The sequence below is a fragment of the Heteronotia binoei genome, chromosome 10 (assembly GCF_032191835.1).
Source record: "Heteronotia binoei isolate CCM8104 ecotype False Entrance Well chromosome 10, APGP_CSIRO_Hbin_v1, whole genome shotgun sequence".
NCBI lineage: Eukaryota > Metazoa > Chordata > Lepidosauria > Squamata > Gekkonidae > Heteronotia > Heteronotia binoei.
This window is the reverse complement of record NC_083232.1, coordinates 83,577,461-83,603,978: the sequence shown is the minus strand read 5'-3', so window position 1 is coordinate 83,603,978 and position 26,518 is coordinate 83,577,461. Positions and strand designations below refer to the sequence as shown.

At 43.7% G+C, this 26,518-nt stretch overlaps 1 protein-coding gene across 6 annotated transcripts in view; it reads left to right on the top strand.

The window, feature by feature from the left end:
- Nucleotides 1-26,518, top strand: part of GLI3 (GLI family zinc finger 3) — a 580,106-nt gene that overhangs the window by 507,580 nt on the left and 46,008 nt on the right. For 5 of the 6 annotated variants that reach the window (XM_060247667.1, XM_060247670.1, XM_060247668.1 and 2 more), the window contains 3 exons: nucleotides 9,739-9,955; nucleotides 12,480-12,596; nucleotides 13,933-14,073. In XM_060247667.1, coding sequence (XP_060103650.1) covers nucleotides 9,739-9,955; nucleotides 12,480-12,596; nucleotides 13,933-14,073 — 475 coding nt within the window. The remainder of the gene's footprint in view (nucleotides 1-9,738; nucleotides 9,956-12,479; nucleotides 12,597-13,932; nucleotides 14,074-26,518) is intronic. The other variant, XM_060247672.1, reaches the window with a different exon arrangement.

The following is a 26,518-nucleotide window of genomic DNA, read 5'->3' as shown; positions in this document are numbered from 1 at the left end:
CTGCAGAAGGGAGGCCAGAGCTGAGGTCCAGCAACCAATAAAATATTGAATAAATAAGGCAGCTGAAGAGCAAGTGTTGCCCTTTGAATCAGAAGCACTGTTAGAACGTTGATTTTTGTTTTATGTTCTCTTTCTACAATCGAGTACATTTAGTGCTCAAATCCATCATAGCTTCCTTGAGCCTCAATCAAAGGGAATCGCTGGGGTATAAATATTTAAATAAATGAATGAATCTACATTGTAATTTTCATATAGATTCAGACAAACTGGCCAGATGGTGTCTTCTGCATGTGGAATTGGTGGCTAATTCTTAAAAAAATATTATGGAATGTGAGCTCAGTGTGGATATCACTATCAATCTGTGTCATGTAAAATTAAGGGAAAATTTGTTTGGTGCACCAATGTTCTGATTTCTCTCCTGTTCCCAACATCTTACTGTTTATTTTTCATAATCTTCTGACTGATTTGTAAGGACTGGGAGGGGAAGATTCTGGCGCTATCTGTTTTCTCTAATATCCCTCCTCATCTTTTCTTTACTTCCTCCAATCTTTTGCTGAAATTATAATGACCAATCCTGACGTCAAAATCTGGAACTCTTAAGACTAATCAAGTTTTCATCTATAAAATGCTTTTTGGAATGCACTGGAGAGACTTGTTCCCAAGCAGTTCACTAGTTGCCCTGATGGCTCTGGGCAGATTGACATTTTTGCAAATGTTGCTACTTCAGTCCTCTTCAATTAATTGATACCCTTTCTTTGCAAGTCAGGGCTTGTCAACTTGTGTCAAGTTGCGATGTAGTTTTAACTTACAGAATGAGGGAAATAATGTCCCTTGGCTCCTACTATCTCATCTCTTCCAGCAGGCATATGAGAGAGCCCTCTGAGTTTACTTTACTGATTGTTTGCTTCCCTCCCTAATTTTATTTGTACACCATTAGTTTTAGAAGGCTAAAAATTGTATTCTTGTACAGTAAGCTGTTTGCAGAGGTGCAACTTGGAGAACTGAGAGGCAAGTGTAGGATATTGCTTTGGAGGAGCAAGTCAGAGATTAATGCCCATCATTTGAAGGAAGTATGGGTAAAGAAAGTCTGGTGGAACAAAATGGTGGCCACTGTAAGTCATTGGTACTGGTGTTTTACAGCTGTGTTGGGGAGGAGAATAAATCCTCTGGAATTTATAGTTGAAGCAGGTTAAAAAAAAAAAAGAAGGGAGCGGGAGAGGAAAAGACAGGACAAACTGTGGAAGCCAGTGATGATGAATTTTATTCAGTTTATACTGGTACAGACCACTCCCTTTCTTCTTATATAGTTTTCTTATTCATCTCTCATTGTGAATTCACTTATTCATCTCTCATTGTTATATAGTTTCTTGTTCATCTTTCCTTGCGAAGACATATACATAGTGTTAATGGTGAGCCCACTGAGGAAGTGTACTCTCCACAGTTACTTAAGGCAGCTTAAAAACCACCCTAAATATAGTTCGGAGAAAAAGAGACAGAAAGCAAACCATTACTCCTTACCCATCACACTTAACTGACTTCTGCTTAAGGGTTACTAAAGCCACTCTGAAAAAGTTTACTTTACAGAGCTTCTGAAATTTTTGCAAAACTGTTCAATAGAACAACAGGAGTGGCCACCAAAAAGCCTCCACAAAAATCTCGAATCTCATATGGGCAGAGGCATTCCCATATGCTGCTTAAATGATCTATTCCAGGCAACTGCATCATTCTGTTGTAATTACAATGCATTTTGTAGTATCTTGCAGACTATTAAATTCAGTTTGAATAAGAATTCATGACCATTTCATCAAATTATTTGTGAGAAAACAAAAAAAATCATACTAATCAGTCACTGTTTCTTTCAAAACTAGCTTGAATATTGCATGAGGAAAGGTTGATATTTCAAATCCATCTGTGTTTTAGGTTTCTTTCAAGGAACTCAGGGATTGCAGTTATGTGAAGTGGGTGGGAGTCATTCACAAAACGTTTATGCAGTTCACCAGAGTTTCTCAATCAAGATTGGATTATTGTAATATCCATTCCCTTTTCTAGTTATACACTAAATAACACTTGCTAAGCTGATAGTGCCATACAGAGGACAGGTGCATAACTTGGTGATGGGAGCTGCATAATCCAATTAATATTGCATAAGTAACCATGGTAAAGAACTGTAGGGCAATAAGTTCTCATTCCCCTGCTTCTTGATTCTCTTTTTACGCATGCATAGACATGTGCTTGCAATGAACTATGTGCCAGAGGTTACCATGAGGTTTTATGTGTTTGTGGTTTTCTTCAGTTTCAACTATACCATAATACAAGAACAAATCCCCCACCTATGTAATCTTGAATTCCTTGAGCTGCCAGCAGCACTTATAATGCAAGTCACTGAGGCTGGAACGAGAAGCGATGGTGGTAGTTTGTATGCTTCAGCCTGGGAGTTAGGGGTCTGATTTAAAGAGCAAGAGGGACCAATGGATGAGGTGCAGAATCCTTCCCCTACCTGCTACCAACCTCCCTGCAGGTCCTGCTCTCAAGCCAGGATCTGCTTTCATGACATCTACTTCGGCTCTGAGGTTGTAAGCAGGATTTTTTTTGTAGCAGGAACTCCTTTGCATATTAGGCCACATATCCCTGATGTCGCCAATCCTCCAAGAGTTTACAGGGCTGTTAGTACAGGGCCTACTGTAAGCTCCAGGAGGATTGGCTACATCAGGGGTGTGTGGCCAGCAGCGGCTCGAGGCGGAACAGCGTCCCAGGCAAGGCACCCCGCCCCTCTCCAAAAGCGGTGGGAGCTGCCATTCCAGCACCCTCCTGGGGCTCACACTGGTAACCTTGTCAGGGCCGCACCCAGGCAGCCGCCTGAGCTGCCTAGTGAAAGGGCCCGACTCTGTGTGTGGCCTAATATGCAAAGGAGTTCCTGCTACAAAAAAAATGTTAGGCTCCCCTACTGTGGCTGGGCAAGCCCCACAGATTTTCATAGGATTTACATTTGCACAGATAAAATATCGTGCTGCACAAGTGATTTTTTCCCAACATTTTGTATATCTGAAAATTTGTACCTCTAATAGGGCTTTCTTTCACTGTATTCTAATTTGATATGGACAGCAGAAAGAAGATGAGTTGCTTTTTTTCAAAAAGTGTGCTTTTTAAAAAAAAAGATGCTTGACTAAAAATAAACTGAAAACTGCTTGAAATAAAATTTAGGGGGGAAAGAAACAGTAGTGAGAAAAGGCAAACTGTTCAATAATAGCTATTTATTGCAATAACAAACTTTAGATAAAGCTAAAGGGTAGGTGACATGGTGCTTTACAGTGCTTTTATTGATAATATTGCTCCGTTACATTCCTCTGTGTGAAGCAATTTCTTTAATCTTGGCTTATGGTCCACTCTTTCATATGTCTCTAGATCTTATTACAAGGGAGAGAGAAAATCAATTGGTTAAATGTGTTTTGAACACCATGCTTGTCATATCACTCATTTGTTTGCAAAGATGGAAAGCTCAGACCATCCAGAATGTCACCTAAAGAATTTCTATCAGTGCCATTTGGCTGCAGAAACTGATGGATTAACCTCTCCCCCCCCCCCTCTGAAATTAGTGATCAATGAGTCTCAATGTAGAAATATTCCAATGGGAAAGTGCCCACTCCCTGTTCGAGTTAAACAATAATAAACCTCTATTAAAGTCCATTATGCATGCTAATACCTGTCATCACTTCATTACTGTAGTTCCAAGGGAATGCCTTACATCAGTGCCCTGACAAAAATGGTACTGGATAAGCTATTGTCGGTGACATAGCATAAAAAAAATAAATGATCAGAAAGAAAACACCTAAAAATATAACGGACTATAGCAAGGTTTTGCTATCAGCTTTATTTTTTTAAGCATAATCTGTTAGGTTTATAGAAACCTGCTGGTTATTTCTACGTGCTTATAAAACAAAGTGGATCGATCATCTTTGGAAGACTCTGGCTGAATTCAGATGGCCAGTTTGAACCAACATTGGCCCGCCCCCCAGGAAGATTTTAAAAAACAAGGTCAGACAGGCACAGCTGCCGCCCATCCTGTTCTCACACTCACAATCAATCTCACAATCAAATAGCTACCACTTGGGAAGTGATAGCAAATTCTTCTTCTGCGCTCCATCCATCTTTTCGGGCATCCGAACATGGGAACGCGCAGGTGAGGTTGATTGACGGTGTGAACCAGCCAAGCCGCTCTAGGCACTCACTCGTATTCTTTTTTTTAAAAAACTGCCCAGAGCACATGGCCACTAAAAAATGTAAGGGGGGGGGGGAGAAACCCAAACTGTGCTATGGGGTTGGCGCGCAACAACCATGTGAATACGTCAAAGCGCCGCTCATGCAATATACAAGAAGCGACGTGCAGGAGTGTCTGATCAAGCTTTGGCTACTCCATTTTGGGATGGAACAGTTTGGGACATCTCCGGTGTGCACAAAGCTGCCTGTCTGTACTCAGCCTTTGAGTACATTGTGATGCCAGTGATGAGTTTAATGCAAATTTAAAACCTTTTGATGCAATTACAGCTGTGGCTCAGCACATTAGCTAGAAGTACTTCTCTTAAAACATTTCAGTTTTCCCCTCACCCATTTTAAAGAGAAGTTGTAGGATACATGTTTTTCAGTTTGATTACAGTTCATAAAGAGGGGGGTTGGGGATAGTCTGAATAAGTTGCTGTTATTAATGTGGTGATCTCCCCTTTGCTCTAGTTTGTCCACTAAAGACAGAATAATACTAAGAATACCCAGGGAGAGTTCTGCAAGCCCTTTCATTCTGCATTGTATTCTTTTAATAAAAGGAAGCAGAAATGTCCCCAAAACAGTAATTGTTCACAGCGAGACTTAGAAGGAAATTGGTAATAATATTCAGTTATTGCAGTCCCTTAGTCCTTGCCTGTGTTCCCTGTAAGCAACCATGAATGATTACAGCTCGACTTAGCTAAGGTAGCCTCTATGGATGATTGATAGGACATTAATCAAAAGATGCATATCAGCTTCAGAATTTGTTCACAAGCTTTCTTCTAATAGCTGATTTCATGTTCAGTGAGCTCTATGCCAGTTTGTTCAATTTATTCTTCAGTGTACAAGCCATTCATCACCGAACACAATGATTTAACACACACACACAAACACGCACCCTTTCCCTTTCAGGAACCAAAGATCAGAGTGGTGTAACTATTCTGTTTGGTTCATTAAAATACTATATAGTACTCCATGTTCACCCACGTGTGCCTGCTATATTCATTTATAATTTTAAATTGTCTTCACTTGTACAAGGCACTACAGTAACCTGATTCTGGGGTCAAATGGAGCCCCATTAAGTTGTAGCTTTAACACAATAGTATGTATTGGACAATGACTGCAATTTAATATTAACATTGGCATTATATTAAGTTTTATTGTTTAAAATACAAGGGATGGTATCTGCAATTCCAACCATCCCCATGGTCTAAGATTCATAATATATAGAAATGCTGAGGTCTTTCTGACCCCTTATAACATGCAGTTTTTCTTTTCACTAAAGCCCTTCCCAAAGATATGAGTAATATTTTTTAAAACTAAATGTTTAACGCCCCCTTATCTTAACTACTGCATCAGCTCATTAGATGTTCAATGAAAGTGTTAACCATAATGGATTATTTAGTTTCTTCAGTACTTTTAATGCCCATTGTCCGATGTTTCATTTATCCCCAATTCATTTCAATTAAAGTGCAACCCTAAACAGAGTTGTACCCTTCTAAGGGCCAACCTATATGATATGAGTGACATGACTCCTGACCTGGATTGCAGATACATCTGACATTGGGAAAGTAAGATTCCCAAGGGTGCAAGGACCCAATTCAGCTTGGAAATAATGGCATGAGGGAAAGGAGGGGCTTATGTACTGACTGCAGCATGTGTAGCCCACCACAGCTGGGGCAAACAGTGCCCCCCACCATGGCCATTATAGCTCAGGAAAACAGGACATTAGGGAAGGCTGCACCATGATCCCTAGCTGAGTTGGGACCCAGCACAATTTGTTCCCCGATGTCATGTATCTCTGCAAGGCAGGTCAGCAACCTTGACCCAACTCACATCACATGTATCATCTAGCTTAGCCCAAAGTCCATGGAAGTCAATGATTAGGATTGCAAGGATAATGAGGTTAGGGAAGCTCTGCCCCTTTTTTGTCAAAACATGCAGGGGTATTGAACAGACAGCTGTTAAAAGAAAGTCGGGACATTTTTTAATTTTATTTGTATGCTTAAAAATTCTCTTTTTATCCAGATACCTTAGGAGTGACAGTGTACTCATATCAGAAGTTTTATTCTGAGGGTGAAGGAATTCCACTATATAGAAGGATCCTGTACATGGGAGCCATAAATATGACATTATACTGTACATCATATAATGCAAGATAAAGGTCTAGAAAAGATGCCCTATTACTTGTATTCCTACAGTCAAACAGTTAATAGAAAGCAGGTGGTCTAGAGTTAATAATAATAATAATAACTTTTATTTATATCCCGCCCTCCCCGCCGAGGCAGGCTCAGGGCGGCTCACAGACATGGAAAGTGCCATGATTACAATAAATACATTATACAATAAAATAGAGTTGGAAGGATTACCTAGGCTTAACATTCCACTATGTCCTCAAAGCTTCAGTTGTAACACATCCTATACAAGAGCTGAAACACATACACCCCTTCCCCTTTATTTATTTATTTTTCGCATTTATATCCCGCCTTCCCCGCCGAAGCAGGCTCAGGGCGGCTTTAACATCCAGCCTGATTGAGAATCCTGGAGAATTCCTAAGCTTGTCTACAGATTGATGATATTTTGGTTAGTCTAATAAAGGGAATTAGATGGCCTTTTGCTTTTGGATATTTCTTTGGACCCATGCAGCTGCCTGTAATCTCCATCAGAAGAAGGTAGGCCCTTCTTCTACTGCAGCTTGAGGAGGGTGTTCAGCTGTCATATTGCTTTTTCCCCAGAGAATTGGGTTGAGATAGCTTTTTGCATGGCTTAGGTCCTCCTCTCTCTTTTAGCCTCAGAGGAGTGTGCATGCGTGTTATCAAGTCACAGTCAATATATGGTGACCCCAGCCAAGGGGATTTTCAGGCAAGTGAGAAGCAGAGGTGATTTGCTATTGCGTTCCTCTGCAGAGTTTTCCTCAATGGTCCCCCATCCAAGTGCTGACCCCATCCAAGATCTGACAAAGCTGAGCTATATCATGCTACCTTCCTACTAGCTCAGAGGAGTGTCAACCACTTAAGCCTAGGAAAATCTCCCAACTCAGCACAGTCCCAGGACAGCAGAGCAACAGCTGTGTAAACTTCATCCAGCTTCTTCCTGTCCTGGCCTCAGGTGGGGTTAGGAACCCTGCAGCATGTTTAGTGATAAGAGAAATCTCTCTGAGTTCATTGGGATTTGCACTCTACTTGTAACTTGTTTAGGACTGCAGTCTTAATAGAAGTGGGAGATGCATAAACCACATTCAGTAGCACACCAGCAGTGGTACAGCGGGGGCAGAAGAGGGACCATGGAGGAGGAGCATAAGTGGAGTAGAGGATGGGTGCCAGTCTAGGAAATAATTATTTACAAGCTTGATCTAGGATCTAGAAAACAGTAATCCACCCAGAGTGTCATGTAGCTGTTAATCTGCTTTTAGTCACAAAGCTAGATAGTATAATAATAATAATAATAATAATAATAATAAATTTTATTTCTACCCCGCCCTCCCCGCAAAGCGGCTCAGGGCGGCTAACAGTGAATAGTATATTAACATAAATAGTAAAACATTAGATTAACATTTAAAATTAAAAATATAAAAACCCGTTAATTCAGTTAAAACACTTAATTTACATTACATTATATATATATATCTGGCAGTAATGGCTATTCTGGCGCTGATGCTGCCAGTTTAAATGGTGTTAAAGATGGCGGTTCTTCATTCATTGCAACTCAGCAGTCCGTATCACTATAGGCGCATCTAAAAAGGGCAGTCTTGCAGGCCCTGCGGAACTGGTCGAGGTTCCGCAGGGCCCGCACCTCCTCCGGGAGCTGGTTCCACAGTGCAGGTGCCGCAACTGAAAAGGCTCGCACCCTGGTGCTTTGGAGCCTGGCCTCTCTCGGCCCAGGGATGGTCATTTTGTTTTTACTTGCTGACCTCAGTGCCCTCTGGGGTTCATACGGGGAGAGACGGTCCCTTAGGTAGGCAGGTCCTCGGCCATATAGGGCTTTAAAGGTAATAACCAACACTTTGTACTGGACTCGGTAGATAACCGGCAGCCAGTGCAGTCCGCGCAGCCCCGGCTGTATGTGCTCCCATTTCGGGAGCCCCAGTAGCAGCCTGGCCGCCGCATTCTGCACTAGCTGCAGCTTCCGAGTCCGGCACAGAGGTAGCCCCAAGTAGAGGGCATTACAGTAGTCCAATCTTGAGGTGACCGTTGCATGGATCACTGTTGCGAGGTCGCGGCGTTCCAGGAAGGGGGCCAACTGCCTTGCCCGCTTCAGATGAAAGAATGCTGACTTGGCAGTGGCTGCTATCTGGGCCTCCATTGATAATGAAGGCTCCAGTAAAACACCCAAACTCTTTACCTGGCGCACTGGTTCCAATGGTGCGCCGTCGAAGGTTGGGAGAGCTATTTCCCCTCCCTGGGCGCCGCGACCCACGCAAAGGACCTCTGTCTTCGCTGGGTTCAACTTCAACCCACTCGATCTAAGCCACGCCGCTACAGCCTGCAAGGCCCGATCCAGGTTCCCTGGGGCGGAGCCAGGCCGGCCGTCCATTAGTAGATAGAGCTGGGTGTCATCTGCATATTGATGGCAACCCAGCCCAAACCTCCGGACAATCTGGGCAAGGGGGCGCATATAAATGTTAAACAGCATTGGGGAGAGAACTGCTCCCTGAGGCACCCCACAATCAAGTGTGTGCCTCTGGGATCGCTCGCCCCCAATGGCCACCCTTTGTCCCCGATCGGAGAGGAAGGAGGAAAGCCACTGTAAGGCCAGCCCCCTAACCCCTATGTCGGCAAGGCGGCGCTTTAGTAACTGATGGTCGACTGTATCAAATGCCGCCGACAGGTCTAATAACATCAGTACCGCAGAGCCGCCCCGATCCAGATGCCGCTGGAGGTCTGCATTGCTTTGCACTCACAGTCATGCTGATCACCTCAAGTTTTTCAAACTTTTCATCAGCACTCTGTTGCATTCCATGGTGTGATACCATTATGGTGGTTCAACACTTCCCATCTTTGGAATCAGCACACATAGCTGCGATCTGGATTAGGTTCCTGTTCTCAGCCAAGTGGTCGCTATTCATTCTTAGAGAAGGCAACTTTGCTTTTCCATTTGTAAATCATCGGAAGTAGTGACCCATCTCATGAAGATCTTTTGATGCTCTTTAAAGCACAGTTTGCTTTACATAAATATGTATATTGTACAGAAGTTAGCACAGAGAAATCCAGAAAATAGTGCATAAACAATAGCCCTTTGTTGTAATTTCTGTATCCTGGTTTGTGTTCAGCAATCTGTATGCCCTTCGGTTTATCTTAAAAAAAATGTAACAGTGGGTAGAAATACCATGATGTCTGCAGTGGCTGATGTATTTTAGCTTCCAAGGACCACTGAAGTGAAGATCAATTTTCTAAATCCTTGTTTTGAAGCTGCTACAATTTCTCCTCTTTTTGTTTGATTTTGTGGCTGATTTATTTTGTTCCTTTTTTCCACCTTCGCATGCAGCCCTGCCCTGAGCTTCACATACCCTCCCACGCCAGTATCCCTACAGCAGATGCATCAGCAAATCATCAGCCGCCAGCAAAGTCTGGGCTCTGCTTTCGGGCACAGTCCTCCACTCATCCATCCTGCACCAACCTTTCCTACCCAGAGGCCTATTCCTGGCATCCCCAGTGTCCTGAATCCTGTCCAGGTCAGTTCAGGTCCATCGGAATCCACACAGGTAAGGGTTCATAAGGCTTAACGCCATGCCATCTGTCTGTCCATCTATCCATCCATCCTCCATCTTTCTATCTCTCTATCCATCTATCTGTCTCTCTAGCCATCCATCCATCTATCTCAGGGGTGTCAAACATGTGGCCTGGGAGGCAAATCAGGCCCACGGAGGGCTCCTATCAGGCCCCCGAGCAACTCACTGTTGTGCTGCTTCCTTCTCCCTCTCTTGCTTCCTTCTGCATCACAACTTGCTTTGCCAGGCTTGCTCAATTGCACAGGAGCTACAGAGCAAAGCTCCTCTCTTGGGGAGGAAGTGAGGGAAGGAGAGCTACCTTTGCCAGGCTCTCTCAGTTGCACAGCAGAACTACTGAGCCAACCTTCTCTTCCTTCTGTTGGCTGAGTCTCAACAAGCCAATGAGGTGGATTACACTTAGTATGTGTGTCTGTGTTCTTTATAAAGTTTATATCTCACCTACCTGACATATTTTATGACACACATGGCCCGGCATGACAAGGTGAAGATCTGTCCACATAACAAATGAGTTTGACACCCCTGATGTATCTCATGTATACATATATGCCAACTGTGTTGTCAGTGCTAGCGATTAATCGCCTCAGCTGCTGTGCTAATTGGCTAACAAGTTCCTTAAGGGCTGCCGTATATGCAGTGTTTGATTATAAATTAACTGGAGAGTATCTTGCTCTCATATTGACAAGAGTGTTTTTCTGTCCCTTTTAAATTCATTGTCATGCTGAATTGTGCTTTAGATTTGGCAGTTTTAAAAATGTTCAGACACAGAGCATAGGGAGCAGCAATGTGCTAAGATAGAGGAGTGCAGCGACAAAACTCCCATTGGTTTCATTGGTTTGGATTGCACCCAGGGGCTGGAATCCCAAGGGACCTGTGAGCACATGCATGCAAAGTCAGGGAGGTGACTGATCCTCCCTTCTGGTTCCATCCTCTGTTGCATCAACAGTTCCTATTCTAGAAAGCCCCCCAACCTATAGGAGTAGTTTCTGAGGGGGTGCAGAAAGTTTCAGCAGGGAGGCTGTGCGTGAAAAGTCATGATGTATGTTCAGAATATTACATGCAGCTGTGTGAATTCCAGCCGTAATGAGGCATAACTTGAAGTATATATTGAGAACCACCACTTTGAGCAAAACTAATTCAGCGATCCTGTTTTGATAGTGTGTATTTACTGCATACTAGCGGTGTGAAAAATCACGCATCACCTCAAATTGAGGGACTCTAGTAATGTTAAATATAATGACGATAGTTTATACACCATAGACCTTTATTGGCATTGATATAAGAATACAGTATACTTTAAAACCAACAGTAACACTATAGAATATAATAAAACCTTAAAAAACCAGCAAAAGTTAAATGACATAAAATAGCTTTGGGCTATGCATGAGTAAAAGCCTCTCTGATTTGGATCGCAACCTGTAAAAAGCAAGCAACGTGAGTAGTGACAAAGTTGTGTTTCCGGTGGAGTAAAAAGCGAACCTTGGCATTGTCAGAAAGGCCTTGATGGTCAAAGAGCAGAGCATCTAGGTATCTTTCTCGTGGACTGCTATAGAAAGGGCAGTCCAGAAGAACATGAGGGACCGTTTCGATGACTCCTTGGCTACAAGGGCATCGTCTAAGATTGCGGGGGATTCTGTGGTATCTTCCGGAGAGGATGGCCGATGGTAATGCAGTAAATCTAGCCAGCATGAGTGCTCTTCTTTGGTGAGGATCAGTTAAGAAGAGGAAATAGGGAGCTAAAAGCCCAGGAGTCTGGGATAAACCCAGATAGCTTGGGGAGCAAGTTTTCCGAGCTGCCTCAGTTAGACGTTGCAACTGGATATCTAGTAGTCTGCGTTTGATGGATTGAAATACCGCAGGAGCAGAGGATAGATAAAATGCATCCAAGGAAATTCCTATGGATATGATTTTCTTTTGGATCAGGGTCAACCATTTGGATGCATGATGGTCCATCAGCATCAAAAAGGTGAAAGAATTCTGATCGGAGTCGAGCATTGGAGGGAGGCAGACGTGCGGCTCTATGGCTCTGTAATGATAAGTCTATGATAAGCCTCTTTTTAATGACGATAGTTTGGTGCGTGTCCATAGCTTGGCATTGTTATATATGAGCAGAAAAGAGAAATCGCCATGCTACAGATATTGGGTTGGATCCAGACTAAAATTTCCAGTGGCAGCATGAAAGTCCTGCCCCCCCCCCTCTCCCATCGCAGCACACCAATCTCTATAAAATGCTGCTCCTGGAGCACAGGGGTCTCTGAGGAATGATGTGAAGGGGGTTTTCAGTCTTTTGTGGAATTTGCTAATTCAGTCTGGATCCAACAGAATGAAGTAAACACCAGACCTGTACACCAATGCATATAGAAGGGGAGCGGAAAGTAAGAACGTTAGTCCTGTCCCCTCCAACATAAATCCATTGCACATGTAAAGTCTGCAGATATCAGTGTTAACGTCATATTTTGGGGTTTTAGTCTGATTGCCTTTCCCCCAATATCTTCTGCAGCAGAACAAACCCACGAGTGAGTCTGCAGTGAGCAGCACTGGCGACCCGATGCACAATAAGCGTTCCAAGATGAAACCAGACGATGATCTCCCCAGCCCGGGGGCAGGAAGCATGCAGGTAAAACATTCAGAGGCTTCTGATATCTTTTTTCTTTTAGCTTTTTGTCAGTCCCAAGTGATCAGCATGTTTTGGTTTTCCGGACCTTCTCTGGCTTTAACCATGGTACACTTAATACCCCTGATTCTATCCACAAAACTGAATGTAAATAGTTCTGTACAGAGCTTTTTTTTATAGCAGGAACTCTTTTGCATATTAGGCCACACACCCCTGATGTAGCCAGTCCTCCTGGCGCTTACAGTGGGCCCTTTGCTAAGAGCCCTGTAAGCTCTAGGATTGGCTACATCAGGGGTGTGTGGCCTAATATGCCATGGAGTTCCTGCTACAAAAAAAGCCCTGGTTGTGTATAAATAATGACGCTTAGAACAGTTTGAGGTGGATAACCTGTTGGTCAGCAAGTCCAATAGCACCTTAAAGACCAACAAGATTTCCAAGCTTTTGAGAGTCAAAGCTCCCTTTGTCAGATGTTTAGCAAATGGTTTCTGTTTGTTTTGTCATGCCAGATCCTGATTTGCCCTTGTTCTGGTCTTCCGTACTGTTTTAATTTCAGAACAGGCAAGGCTCAACTTTTTATAGATGAAGGAAAGGTAGTAAAGCTGCAGAGTCATGGTAACATGAAGTAGCAATTGGAGAAAAGATTGTCACTCTCGGGCACTTTAGAAGGCATGGCATAGGGAATGCAATCTATATCTCACTGTGCTGGGTGGCCAATGCCCATATTTCATCTGTGGTTGTCATTCATACTTCTTTTGTTACAGACTTACACATGAAAGAAAAGGTTGTGCTTGTATTTTTAGTCATTGTACATACACTGGAGTAATTCAGCATAGGGTCCATTAACTTCAGTGCACTGTAAGGGGTATAAATCTGCTTAGATCGCACTGTCAGATTCAACACTGTAACTAGTCTTATATGAAGTGACAGTATTTCCATATTTTCTTTCTATATTAAGGAGCCTGGCTTTGGTGTGCTCATTTGGCCAGTTGGGCTCTGTACTGGGGGATGAGCAAGATTTTAAACAGTGGAAGCCTACAGTCCTAAAACCATTTTCATGGAAGTTAGCAGAATAATAACAACAACACTTTTGAACATTCCTCCTTAGGATTGCTTTCAAAACTTACTGAGGAACAAATGGAAGCAACTGTATAATAACTTCCATTTTTCCTTATAAAGTTAGCTGTGGGTTTTGCATTTTACTGACAGTGTTGAATGAGTTGCTAGAACTTCTACAGAGCTTTCTCTGTTTGCCTTTCTGTTAGTTTTGAACCTACGTTAATTTTTCTCTTTTCCTCTCTCCTGTTCTTTTCTCCTACTCTACTCCCTTTTTTCTCTCCAGGAACCGCCTGAAGGAATGACCTTAGTGAAAGAGGAAGGGGATAAAGATGAAAGCAAGCAAGAGCCCGAAGTTGTCTACGAGACAAACTGCCATTGGGAAGGCTGTTCTCGAGAGTTTGACACGCAGGAGCAGCTAGTGCATGTAAGTTAATGGCATTCAGGAGCCCGGATGGAAAACTATGTGGCCTTTCTTCCTTTGGGGTCAGGTTCTCTGACCCTTTGCTGAGTCAAGTTTCTTAGCAAACAGCATTGCCAACTGGCGAGGGGTTTTATGAGTTTCTGCGAGTGAAGCAAAAACTCCCAGCCGTAGTGTTTGACCTGTTCAGTCAGCTAAAGCTTAGTGTAAAATTCAATAAAGTCTTCAATAGAGAATGTAATGGCTCTGATCCTGTAAGCCACGAAATACTATTCTGAATCAGAAGCTTTGATAGTTATTGAGTAATAGTAAGCTGAACATATGAGTTATTATTAACCTCTTGCCAAGTTTGACTCCCCCACCCCCTTTCAAGTGGGACTGTAACAATAGACTAGGGCAGTGGACAGTTTCTCCCCCTACACAGCCCTAAAGGATTTGTGGTGCATTTTATGTATCAATTTACTCTTGTGTGTTATAAGCTGAAGTGGATTACTTGGTGGAATAAGAATGCATTGTGTTACTGTAATTCTCTTAAATGAAGACAAAACTGTGTGACCTTTACTTTCTGTACAGAAAATATATCCTAAAGCAAAATAGTTACTAATGGATCTCAGAGTCTCCTGCTTCCCTCATAGCAGTACCCATAATATGTAAGTTACAAGGAAAGTCCAAAATGTGGTACAAGTTGACATTCACACACAGTATCCCCCAAACTGTGCTAGCGAGTGCTAGTGCATAAACTTTTAGCCCTTAGTGCACAGATTTTTGGCTCAGTGGTCCACAGTGCAAGCACCACTGAACCCTCTGGACGCTCTTGCTACGACTTGGCTGGCGTTCCGCTCTAAGGCAGGAGCCATGTTCATGCCGCAAGGAGTGCTGCTTGGATGAGAGAGTGCACCAACCCTGGCCCCTGAGGGAGTGGGGGATGCCAGGAAAAGAGCTGCTCCACTCTCATGTCACTGCTTCCTTCCTGGCTTGCACTCACCTACCCGTGTGGAGTCCTCTTGGGAAAAGCAGCAATGCCCTGCATGCGAGAGGGGCATCTTTTAAGCCACCAGGTTGGGTTTCAAGGAATTTGGTGCCTCCTGCTGCAGTGGAGTATTTGGTATCACCTTCTGCACCACATCCATGTATACGCACAGCACATAACCTGGGGCAAGTGGGAAGTTACTAGGAAGCCAGATGGGGAGATTTCAGTTTTCTGGGAAATAGCAATCTGTACTGTTGCCTGTGAAAAAGGATGGAGGTTCCAGCATCCTGGAATGGTCATCTTGCCTGGTTGCTTTACCTGAGTTAGTAGAGGGATTACTTCTGAGCAAGCAGCCTGTAACTCTTGGAAGTGGCTTTCCTGCTAGGCTAGGTAAGGGTACAAGATGGGTCTGTTAGGTACTATTAAGACTCCTGTTTAATTTTGCTGTGGACCAATTAACACAGCTATCTTCTGGAATTAATTCCATGGAGTTTGTCCTACCAAATTATCAGAAGATTCTCTATCCAGATGTTCACTTCTGCAAATGGGCATTTTACATTATATTTTTAAAATGTTCATATGAAAAGACTAATAACAAAATATGACCAATTTCCATCATTAGACTTACTATTCCAATACATTATAGAAAAGGATCATTTTTCTTAAAAGGAACGTATACACACAGGAATTTTGTGCCATTAGAGTCTGTTGTACTTGAGTCTTTCAAATGTCTATGCACATGTTAATTTCAGTTTCTTAAATCGATCTTCCAAAAATGCCCATCAGAAATAAGTGGAACATTTTTCTGCTTCCATTAAGTGGCAATACATAATTTGGCTAGAACATGCAGATGTACTACCATTTCCCTATTGTTGTCAATAGTACTGCTTTAAAAAAAAACACAATGGTAACTATTTGTCTGCAAGGGGTATGATATCCATTTAATTGATAAATTAAATCTAACTGCCTACATAAGTTTGGATCTGAGGCCAAGACTGAAATATGTGTGAAGAGAAACCTTAACGAAAAGCTCTCTGATGCAGTGTTCCTGCTAAACTGCACTAGCTTGCACTGATGCACAAATTTTTAACCCCTGGTTCTGTTTTCATTTATAATGTTTAAAACATTCTTAAAATATAGTTTAAACGCATTTATTCTGAGATCTTTTAAAAAGTAATTTACAAGATAGTCAAATGTAGGCTCACTCACAACTTTAAAGCTTCTGGCTTTCTGGCTCGTGAAGCAGAATTTTTGCTCACAACACTTCATAGCTTGGAGGGAGCATTATGTGAATGCTGATAATTCCCAGTTAATTTTATGTGTGTTAAAAAGTAGCTGCGTTCCTCATTTTTTACAAAATCCATGTGAATTCTGACATCCAATGGACATCCCCTTCCAGGTTTCCAGATGCAAATTAGCCTTTATTATTCTATTTATTTATTTCAAATATCTATATACTTTCTTCCAGGCATCCCAGGACTCAGGGTGGGTAAAAACAATTTAAGAACCATATACATAATTTAATAAAACAAAACATTAAAATCAGCATATATCTATAACAGCTTTATGTCCCAAGCAGTGGGGTATTATCCCTTTTCCGCAGAAAACTGTATGGAGTGACTCTGTTTTACAGGCTTTCTGGAAAGCCAGGGCAGGGGGGACTTGACCTTCTGGGAGACTGCTCCAAAGGCATTGGGCAGCCACTGAAAAAACCTGAGCCTGGACCGTGGCAGAACATGCCTTAGACCACGGTGAGGAGGGGCTGCTAATGGAGCTTGGTGGAAAGAGAAAAGTTACTGCATTGGAACGCGTAGGGGGAGGTGGTCCTTCAAGTAAGTTGGACCCAGGTCATGGAAAAGATTTAAAGGTGAACACCATACCTTGAACTGGACTCAGAAACTAATTGGCAGCTAGTGAACGGACCTCAGAGTAGGAGTAACATTGGCTAGCCATGAGATACGTATTTGATATCTTCTGGGAGATAAATCCACTAGGGGAGGGGGGTAGAATTATAGCAGGCAAATTATTTCTTCTCTCATTGCATGTTTGTTTTCTATTAATTCACCAAACAGATTTTCATTGTTTTAAAGGGGGGAGGCTTTCATGGAGCACTGTTACCTGAATTCATGTGTGACCTGTAACTTCACAGTTAAGTCTTTATATTACACCAGAGTTCACTGCTAGTATCTTGAAATCTTTTTTTAAAAGGCTGAAGAGTAGTGTGTAAGTATTGTAAATAAACAAAGAATTCATTTAGAGGGTGACTTGCTTAAGTCCATGATGGAGATTAAAATGGGCCCTCCAGATCCATATCCATAGGAAATGGAGCAGACTAGCTTCCTTTGGAATTCATAAATACTGCAGCTTATTAAGGATTTAGCAACATGATAGCTAACCAGCTGATTTAGCTAAATGATAGCTAACTACCTGACTGAGGCGCAGTGGGTTTCAACCTGTACTTCGTGCAAACCTCCTAGGGTGTTCTTGTATAAGAAGAATGATAATGTTGGAAAAGTTAGTGGTGTGGCACATTTTCTCAGTAGTGCATTGGTGGTGGTGGGGGGAACACCTATTAGGATTAATCACTGTTCTGTGCAAATTGAATGTACAAGCCATTCTTTCCTTGCTCCCCAAAGAGTTTCCAGTGTAGAGAGTCTCTGTGGCAGATGACCCAGTCCAGGAGTCATTTTGTAGAATAATAGGTGGTGGAGCTCATCCATGGATTGTTATGCAGCTGTACCTACTATTCAGTGGACAAGGTGGGAAGGAGGAGGTGGAACTGTCAGAAAGGTTCAGGAGCTGTGCTCCTGTGAGCTCCCGCTGAATCTGAGGCCTGACCCAGTCTATATAGTTCTCCCAAGCCCCAAAAGTTCAAAGATTGTTGCCCCATAAGATGCTGCTGTAAGTGGAACATAGTGACTGTTGTGTGAGCACATCCCAATAGCCAGGATGTTTTGTTGCTGTTGTTAGGATATTACAGTAGCATTTCAGGTATATACCACAGTTTAGATGTTTAAGATCAGACTACCTGGGATGGATCAACCTAAATGGAAATAGGCAGTACTTTTTTGTTCATCGATTTTCCATGACTCACATCTTTTCCTGTTCAGAAATGCAGGATGGTGCATGCTGAATGGATAATCCAAGTATTCTTTCCTTTGAGTTGATAAATGTAATTAACATGCAGACCCATGCTGTTGGGGCTGGGGCAGGAACCACCTGCCCAGGTAGATTTTGACACTTTGGCAATTTCTTGCAGTTTGGTACTTATGTCTAAGTTCTGTCTTCCTGGGCTCAAATGTTCATCATGCATGCTCTAAAAGGCAATGTGTTAAACTATTCAAAGGGCTTGCCTTATTTATAGCACCTCTCCGTCCTTTTCTCTCCATTCTCTCCCCCCCTCCCCCAATCCTCCCCTCTCCCTTACAGTTAATAGAAAGATTCATGATTCTTCATGGTTGTCTATCTAGTGTCTGACAGCGGCTGACTCCCCTTGCTAAAGCAAGTCACTATCTATAATTGATATCCTTCTAAGGAATGGGGTGCTGACTGCAATTGAAGGGCTTTGCTGAAAGCTCTTAAATCCTGACAAGCTCTGCCCTTGTTCTGGTTCAGTCGCTGAGCTACACTCCTGGAATTCCAGGGTTATTTGAACTTTGTGCAAAAGGGATGCATGTGTTTCGCATTAGCAAATCACAAAGTTGGAGACCAGAACTCTGACCTGGGCGGCTGGGTTTCCTGCCAGTCTCATTTACAATGCAGGGAACTCCTTAAAAAAGAAAAGAAAAAAAGATTACCTACTTATGTTACAATTTGAAAATCTTCTCTTCTCTTCCTTTCAGGGAAAAAAAAGAAAGATCTTATTTATTTTGAGATGTGTTTGCTGCTGAGCTCTTTATCGTTCTGCTGTTTAATTAATTTCTCTGCCCAACAGATATTATAATTGGGCTGTACAGTGCACAACTTTGTTTTAAATACATGATAAATTTATTCCTACACCCAGAAGCTAATAAGATACTGCATATATCCCCCTTCCCATCACCCTCTGAATCTGCTTTTGGTTGAACCTCATCTTTTTCCTCTGCTGTTTAAATTATAAGGAAAGGGGGGGGGATTACAGCTAGAAGGGGGGAGAGGGTTAGACATCAAGATAAATGTTTGTTTAGGAAAATCTCCCCCAGAAGGAGAGGACTGAAGTTATTGTTAAGTATGAATACAATGGCAGTCAGAAAACTGAAAGGGGGAAAAAATGCCTTCGTTTTTTTCACTGTTGCTCTAAAGCTTCAGCGTTAACAATTTCTTATTTGAAAGTACAAATAGTTTTATTCCAAGAGCCTCTGCATTTATTGTTGCTGCTGATATTCTCATATTGATTTTTCTAGCAAACAAAAAAAAATCCTTCCTTTGATGAAAGCTTGATTGCATAGCACCAGAGAACGATAATTATATGCCGAAACCGCAGACCTTTAAGACTTTGTATTTGTGAGCTGTCTTTAGCAGTGACACAAAATGGCCCTGACCCAGCTGTAATTGTACTCTGTTGGGCAAACCTACAGATCCAGGATTGGGGTATATATTTCTGTCTACAGCAGATGTATCCATCTTTTTCACGGGGATTGGATTAGTATTTTAATGCACACAAACCTGGTTGGATTAGGAAGATTGCACATCCATGGATGAACATGAACATATGAAACTGCCTTATACTGAATCAGACCTTTGGTCCATCAAAGTCAGTATTGTCTACTCAGACTGGCAGCGGCTCTCCAGGGGCTCAAGCTGAGGTTTTTCACACCTATTTGCCTGGACTCTTTTTTAGAGATGCCAGGGATAGAACCTGGGACCTTCTGCTTACCAAGCAGATGCTGTACCACTGAGCCACCGTCCCTCCCCAGCAGTTCCATCCTGACCAGCAGTTCCATCCTGAGCAGTTTCACCCTTGGAGTCAGTGGGCTTTGTTTACCTCTGTTTAGGATCACACTGCAAAGCATCAAGATTGTCAGTATTTGGCTAGATTGGTGCCTCCTGTTTTCCCATGTTTTTGTATCTTTGTTTGAAATGCAAGTGCAACTATTTTCAAATTGTTAGTCATTGTTCTTTCCCTTTTTTTAAAAAAAAATGATCCTCAAAACTTTATTTGTACAGATTAGCCCAGCATGTCCCAAATCTGGGCCCGGCTATAGGCAGTTAAGATGCACATATCTTTTCCATCTACTACGCAATGCCATCTTAGGCCCAGTCTGGATTTACGGCAGAATGAAGTGGTTAAGTTCTGGGGTTATAGAATGGGCTGCAAGAGGAAAGGTCACATGACTAATGCTCCCTCATGTAAAAAGTCCCTGCAGAGAGATTGGTTTTAACGCAAGGGATCTTTGCAGAATGTAAAGTCTGTCATGATTTCCAAATTTGATCATACTGAACCTCTTTTAGGGCGAGAAAAAGCAAAAAGAAAGACTTGTTCAAGACTACCCAAGAAGTAGCTGAGAGAGATTGTTGAAGGACACTAATTCTTGTCCTGAGGGTAAAAGAAAAAAAATAAACCAAAGACATCATGGGATTTTATACGTTTCTAACAAGTGTTGGGGTTGATGGTCAGAAGCTTCTGTAACGCAAGCAACCTGTGAAAAATAGAGATTCTCAAGCCCACTCAAATAGTGTATCAAGTTATAGTGGGGAAGCAGGAAACTACTTAAAATAGAGTGACAAGATGTTTGTGGGATAAAATTCCAACTTCTGACCTGACCAAGACACCCATGAAAAATAAACTCAAGAAAGGGACAGGAGAGAGGTCACTCCTTGAATTTTGAGAACCAAGAAGGAATCTAGAAGAGTTTTACTGACGTGGCTACCTAACCAGTCGTAACCCTTGAAAAATTTAAATACCTGTTGTACGGAGCTAGGGCGTTTCAGCTTTCCTGGTTTTACATTTCAGCTTCCTTTCCACATTACTTCATGTTACAAGGAACTTCTGCTACATAGTGCACGGCAGAGAATTCTGGATCATGTTCTAGGGTGCAGCCCAAACACCCTCATTACTCCTGAGCAGCTGTATGTTACAGGAATGGTGGCCAGCTGTTTTTCCTGGGGAGCTTGCCTTCCATTACTGAACTTCTCATTGGGAATTCCTGCTAAGCTTTGAAGGAACCCTGGAACTCAAACACAGTTTGTAAACACTGTACGAAGGAATATCTTAATACATATGATGATGATTAAGGGTACATACAGGCTTTACTGGGCAGATACTGGCTGAGATATCAAAGGCAAGCCTCAACATTCTCATAGAATTCCTAGGCCAGAAACTGTTTAGGAGATTACTCTGTTCATGTACTCTAGAGGATTTCATGCCATTAACTACATCTCATCATGTTCTGTATATAAAATACATGCTGGAGGAGGCCCATCTGGTAATACGCTTATATCTCGGCATTCAGGATAATGTGCTAACTTGATACGCTCTTCTGGTAATGTCAACCAGACAAGATCTCAGGCTCAGTGGGAACTGCGTCACCAGTGAGCGCTGTGCGGCTGATGCTTCTGCATCCACCCCGTTCTGTCATCCACTATGAAACTGCTGTTAGCACTCCCAGGCACCTAGGAGTGGCACTTCTGGGTGAACAGAACTTTTTTGCCATTTCGGAAAAATGGTAGAGTGTCTTAGGTGTTAAGTACATCTTGCTTGATTCATAAGTACAGCAAAAATTACACTTCTTTTGGGTTCAGTGACAAAAAACAAACAAGCCAGGCTTGCCGAGTCAAGATCTATAGGGCTCCTATGGTTTTCGGAGAGCAAAAGGGCAAATCTTTGCCCCTGCATGCTCCCTTTTTTTCTGTCTCCCTCTTGTTCTTCCTTTCCACACACTGAGTAATAATGTGGAATGTTTTTGTTAAAATATATACAAGAAAATTACATCCCAGACCTCTAACCCTCATCAGAAGTAACTGCATAAGTGTTCTTGGTCTCAAGGGTAAGTAATTCCAGATGCATCTCATAGTTACTCTGCAGCTGTTTTGCATGTGCAGCCTGCGACACCAATGTTCTTCCATCACTTTCCTGTCCCCTCTCAGGCTGTATCTTTTCTCATCCGGGCAAGTTAAGAATGTGTTTGCAGTGGATATGCTTTTCGTGGCCTTGAGAGACAAGTAGCATAACTACTGCTAAATTCTGTTGCTTGCTGAAGTGGTGTAAAAATGAGTGAAGTCTGCATAAGGTACAGTCTTTGGCGATGACTGAAACCCAGTCATGTAAGCTTCCCTCCCCCAGAGACGTTTTGCCTTTCACTTAAAGGTATTCTGCGGCTGATAACAGATGGGCATTTCGGGGCAGTTGGGAGGCGTCCCAAATTGGGACGGCTCAAAAAGAGCCGTCCTGAAGCCTCCACACGCTCCCCTGCAAGCCATCCCCATCCTGCCATGGAGCAACATCGGCATGTTCAGATGGCTGTTGCGCACTATTCCCGTCCCCAAACATTTTCAGTTGTCATGCACATAAGTGCGCGTGCACATGCATAAGTGTGCTCATCTGCACAACCATTTTAATTTTTTAAAAAACGGATGCGACTTGGGACAGTTTGGTAGATCTTCTTCATGGTCTCTGTGCTTCACACCTCTGGGAGAAGCACCAGCGCCGATCCCTGATCAGTACTACCAAAGTCCTGGATTCTTCGTGCCCCGCCCTCCACGGGCATGCGTAATAGCCCCAATGTGGCAAATATCCCACCAGTTCATTTTTGACCGCTGCGTCGATCAGTCATACGTTGGACTTCTCCAGTCAGTACTTACCTTACTTGTTTTTCCAGTTCCTCGTTCTTCTTTCCTGTTTTTTTTTTAAAAGCTAGAGACTTTTACCCCTTCGGGGTTCCCCCCTCCCTTCCTCGTTCCTACGTTCTGGGAGCTTATGGACAGGTGCTGAGGGTTCTTTAAACTCTGCCTCAACTGCAGAAGCAAGATCCCTCCCATGATGGACACTCACTGTGTTTATTGTGCCTCTGGGAGGGACATTGCATTGACTCCTGCCACCACTGTTCTAAATTCTCCAAGCAGACTAAAAAGAACAGAGCAGCAAGGCTCTCAGCAGCCCTTGTGAAGTTGGCCCTTGCTCCACATATGGCAGCTACGACGTCAACAGTGACCAACACTGCATCGACCCCGTTGGCATCAATGGCCGAGTCGACATCGGTAGCGAGTCAACCGACATAGCCACTGGCTCATACTGACCGTCCCTCTAAACATGTGGGTTTGGTATCTCGCTCCAAACCTTCTACCCCTGCTAAAAGAGCTAAAAGGGAGAAGGATGGTCATCAAGAGCATAAGAAACCTCGGAAGGAGAAATGCAGACATCAGGAGAGGCGTACCCCCTATTCTCCATCGAAGAGAAAGTCGGACCCGATGGTTGTCCCAGACTTAACACCTAAGAAGCTTCTAGCTTCCCCAGTTCGACCAAACAGCCCCTCAGGCTCAGATGACACTCGTCCGATCTCGCTCTCCGGCTCCGACCCGGAGATTGAACTGACTCAGAAGTCGCCTCCTTCCCAGCCAGCCTCACAAGAAAGCAGCGATTCCAGCCCAACTTCGGGATAAGGTGCCTCGCTGCCGAAGGTCTCTGAGTCGACAGGCACTTCTGAGAAGCATCCATCAGACAAGACTTCACAGCCTTCGGATGAGTTTCGTTGGCCTATGACTCCATCTAACTGGGATTCCCACCACTGGACCCGCCTTGCTCAATTGGCTGGGACCAGCGGTCAGAAGCATCACATCACTCCCAAACCTCCTATTGTTCGCTGCCGAAACGGGAGAGCTATCGAACCCGACTTCGATACTGAAGCCGGTCGACAAGCAGCGCTCCAAGCTGCGGGACATACAGAAATCTCCGGACCCCATCCCTGATGCTCCACACCTACCTGAGCAGTCTTGAGGATAGCGATCATTCTTCACGTTCTGCGTCTGAATCAGACGGCGAAGGTCAGTCAGATTAACGTTGTACAGACTCCTCTCCGGACCCGAAGATTGCTGAGGACCTTCCAATCTCTCCCTCAGAAGCCCTAAAATCATATAGAGAGCTAGTGAAGAGAATGGCTCAAGCCTTATCATTACCAGTAATACAACCACAACCAGTCATTGATAACACGATTTTTGACATTTTGCAGAATGTCAAACACTAACCCTAACCTCTGGCTGTGGCTCTTCCAGTCACCAAAGTTATTCTGCAAGTGGTTAAAGAGCCCTGGTCTAAGCCTTCCTCCATCCCATCTCTTTGAGGAGAATGGACCATATGCACTGTGTCCAGGAACACAGTGCGGAGTTTTTGTTCAACCACTCACATCCTAACTCAGTTGTGGTGTCTTCCTCATCCATGGCAAAGAAGACACACTCTACTCCACCAGACAAAGAAGGCAAGCGAATCGATAATTTTGGCAGACGATTTTACTCCGCAGGAGCTTTGGGCATCAAGATTTCTAATTATGCAGCCTGCATGGCCAGGTACCAGTACTCTCTTTGGGAGCAGCTTTCTCCTCTGTTGACCTTGATCCCAGATGATAAACGTAGCTCTGCTAAGAAATTGCAGAAGGAGGGTCTGTTCCTTGCCAGACAACTAGCAGCCTCCAAGTATATGGTGGACACATCTCCAAAAACCCTTACTTCTGCAGTCACTCTGAGGCGTCATTCATGGCTTCGGGTTACTGCACTCCATCTCGACACTAGGTCTTGGGTTGAAGATCTCCCCTTTGAGGGGGAAGGATACGGTTCTGCAGGAGATGGACAAAAGTATTAAGATTTCCAGAAATCTGGGTTCTTGTCCATTATAGAGGAGACAAATGGTTCTTGTCCATTATAGAGGAGGCGTACATGATAGAATTTGCTCAGATCCCTTCATATTCCAAGTTGGTCATCACCCATCCTTCAGTGGCTCTCATCGAGGAAGTGCAAAACCTCAGGGACAAACAGGTGATAGAACCAGTTCCGCATCACCTCAAGGGACAAGGATTCTACTCCCAATATTTCACAGTCCCAAAGAAGGATGGGGGGCTGTGGCCCATTTTGGACTTAAGGGACCTGAACGAATTCATTGCTCCCCAGAAATTCCACATGTTAACCCCTCAAAGCATCCTACCCTTGATCAACAGGGGAGACTGGATGGCCACTTTGGACTTGAAAGATGCTTACTTCCACGTCTCGATTCACCCAAACCATAGGCAATTTCTTCAGTTTGCTATAGGCAAAAATCACTTGCAATACACAGCCCTTCCATTTGGCCTTTCGACAACCTTTCGACGACTATGGTAGTTGTAGTAGCCTATCTTTGGTTGCAGGGAATTGTGCTGTTTCCCTATATAGACGACTGGTTGGTAGTAGCCAGCTCCAGGCAGCGCCTGCTGAATTATCTGGACACTACCCTAGCCTTACTGAACGAGCTCGGTCTTCAGGTGAATACAAAGAAGTCCCATCTAACTCCTACCACATGAGTGCAGTTCATCGGAGCGGTGCTGGACACCTCACTCCATTTGGCGTTTCTTCCAGATGCCAGGGCGTTAGACATCACCCTGGTCGAGCAGTTGCAGGGCACGGGTTGGGACAATCGTCCAGATCCAGCGTCTGCTGGGCCTGATGGCAGCCACAACGAGTGTCCTTCTACTAGCAAAGCTGAGAATGCGGACACTACAACTCTGGTTCCTCATACACTGCAGGTCTATGATGGATCTGTTGAATAAGCTGGTGCTAATCCACCCGCAGTTCTCCACTCTCTGACCTGGTGGAGGATAAAAGCCAACCTTTTTCAGGGAGCATCTTTTCACCGGCCGCTCCCCTTGGTGACAGTAACGACAGATACCTCCCTGTGGGGATTGGGAGCACATTTGCAAGAGCTATGTATCGGGGGTCTGTGGGCCCCGGCCCTTGCCAGCCATCACATCAATGTCTTGGAACTCATGGCCGTTCAGTTGGCCATTCGCTCTTTCAGACCACTTGCGGTGGGGCGGACTGTAGCAATTTTCACAGACAATACGACAGCCATGAGCTATGTAAACCATCAAGGGGGGACAGTTTCCAGGAAGCTTTGTGCGTTGGCGATGCAGATCTTTTTAATAGCCACTCACTTGCCGGGAGAGCTCAATGTCCAAGTGGACCCTCTGAGCAGGGGGGCTGCTTCGCCACACGAATGGGAGATGAACTGGTCTTACCTCCCATAGATGTCTTTGCCACAGAGGAGAATCGCAAATGTGAAATGTTCTGCTCCAGGGAAGGAGTAGGGCAGGGATTGCTGGGTGATGGTCTCCTTCTCCCTTGGACAGGCAAGTTTCTCTACATGTTTCCTCCCTTACCCCTTCTTGTCAAGTGGCGCACAAGCTGGCAAAGGAGCGCCCGGACTGCATTGTGATCACTTCCTGGTGGCTGTGTCAGAGCTGGTTTCCGATCCTCCTCAATCTGGGGAGGGGGGATCATCATATGTTTCCAGCAGAGCTGGATCTTCTGCTAGCTCATCGGGGC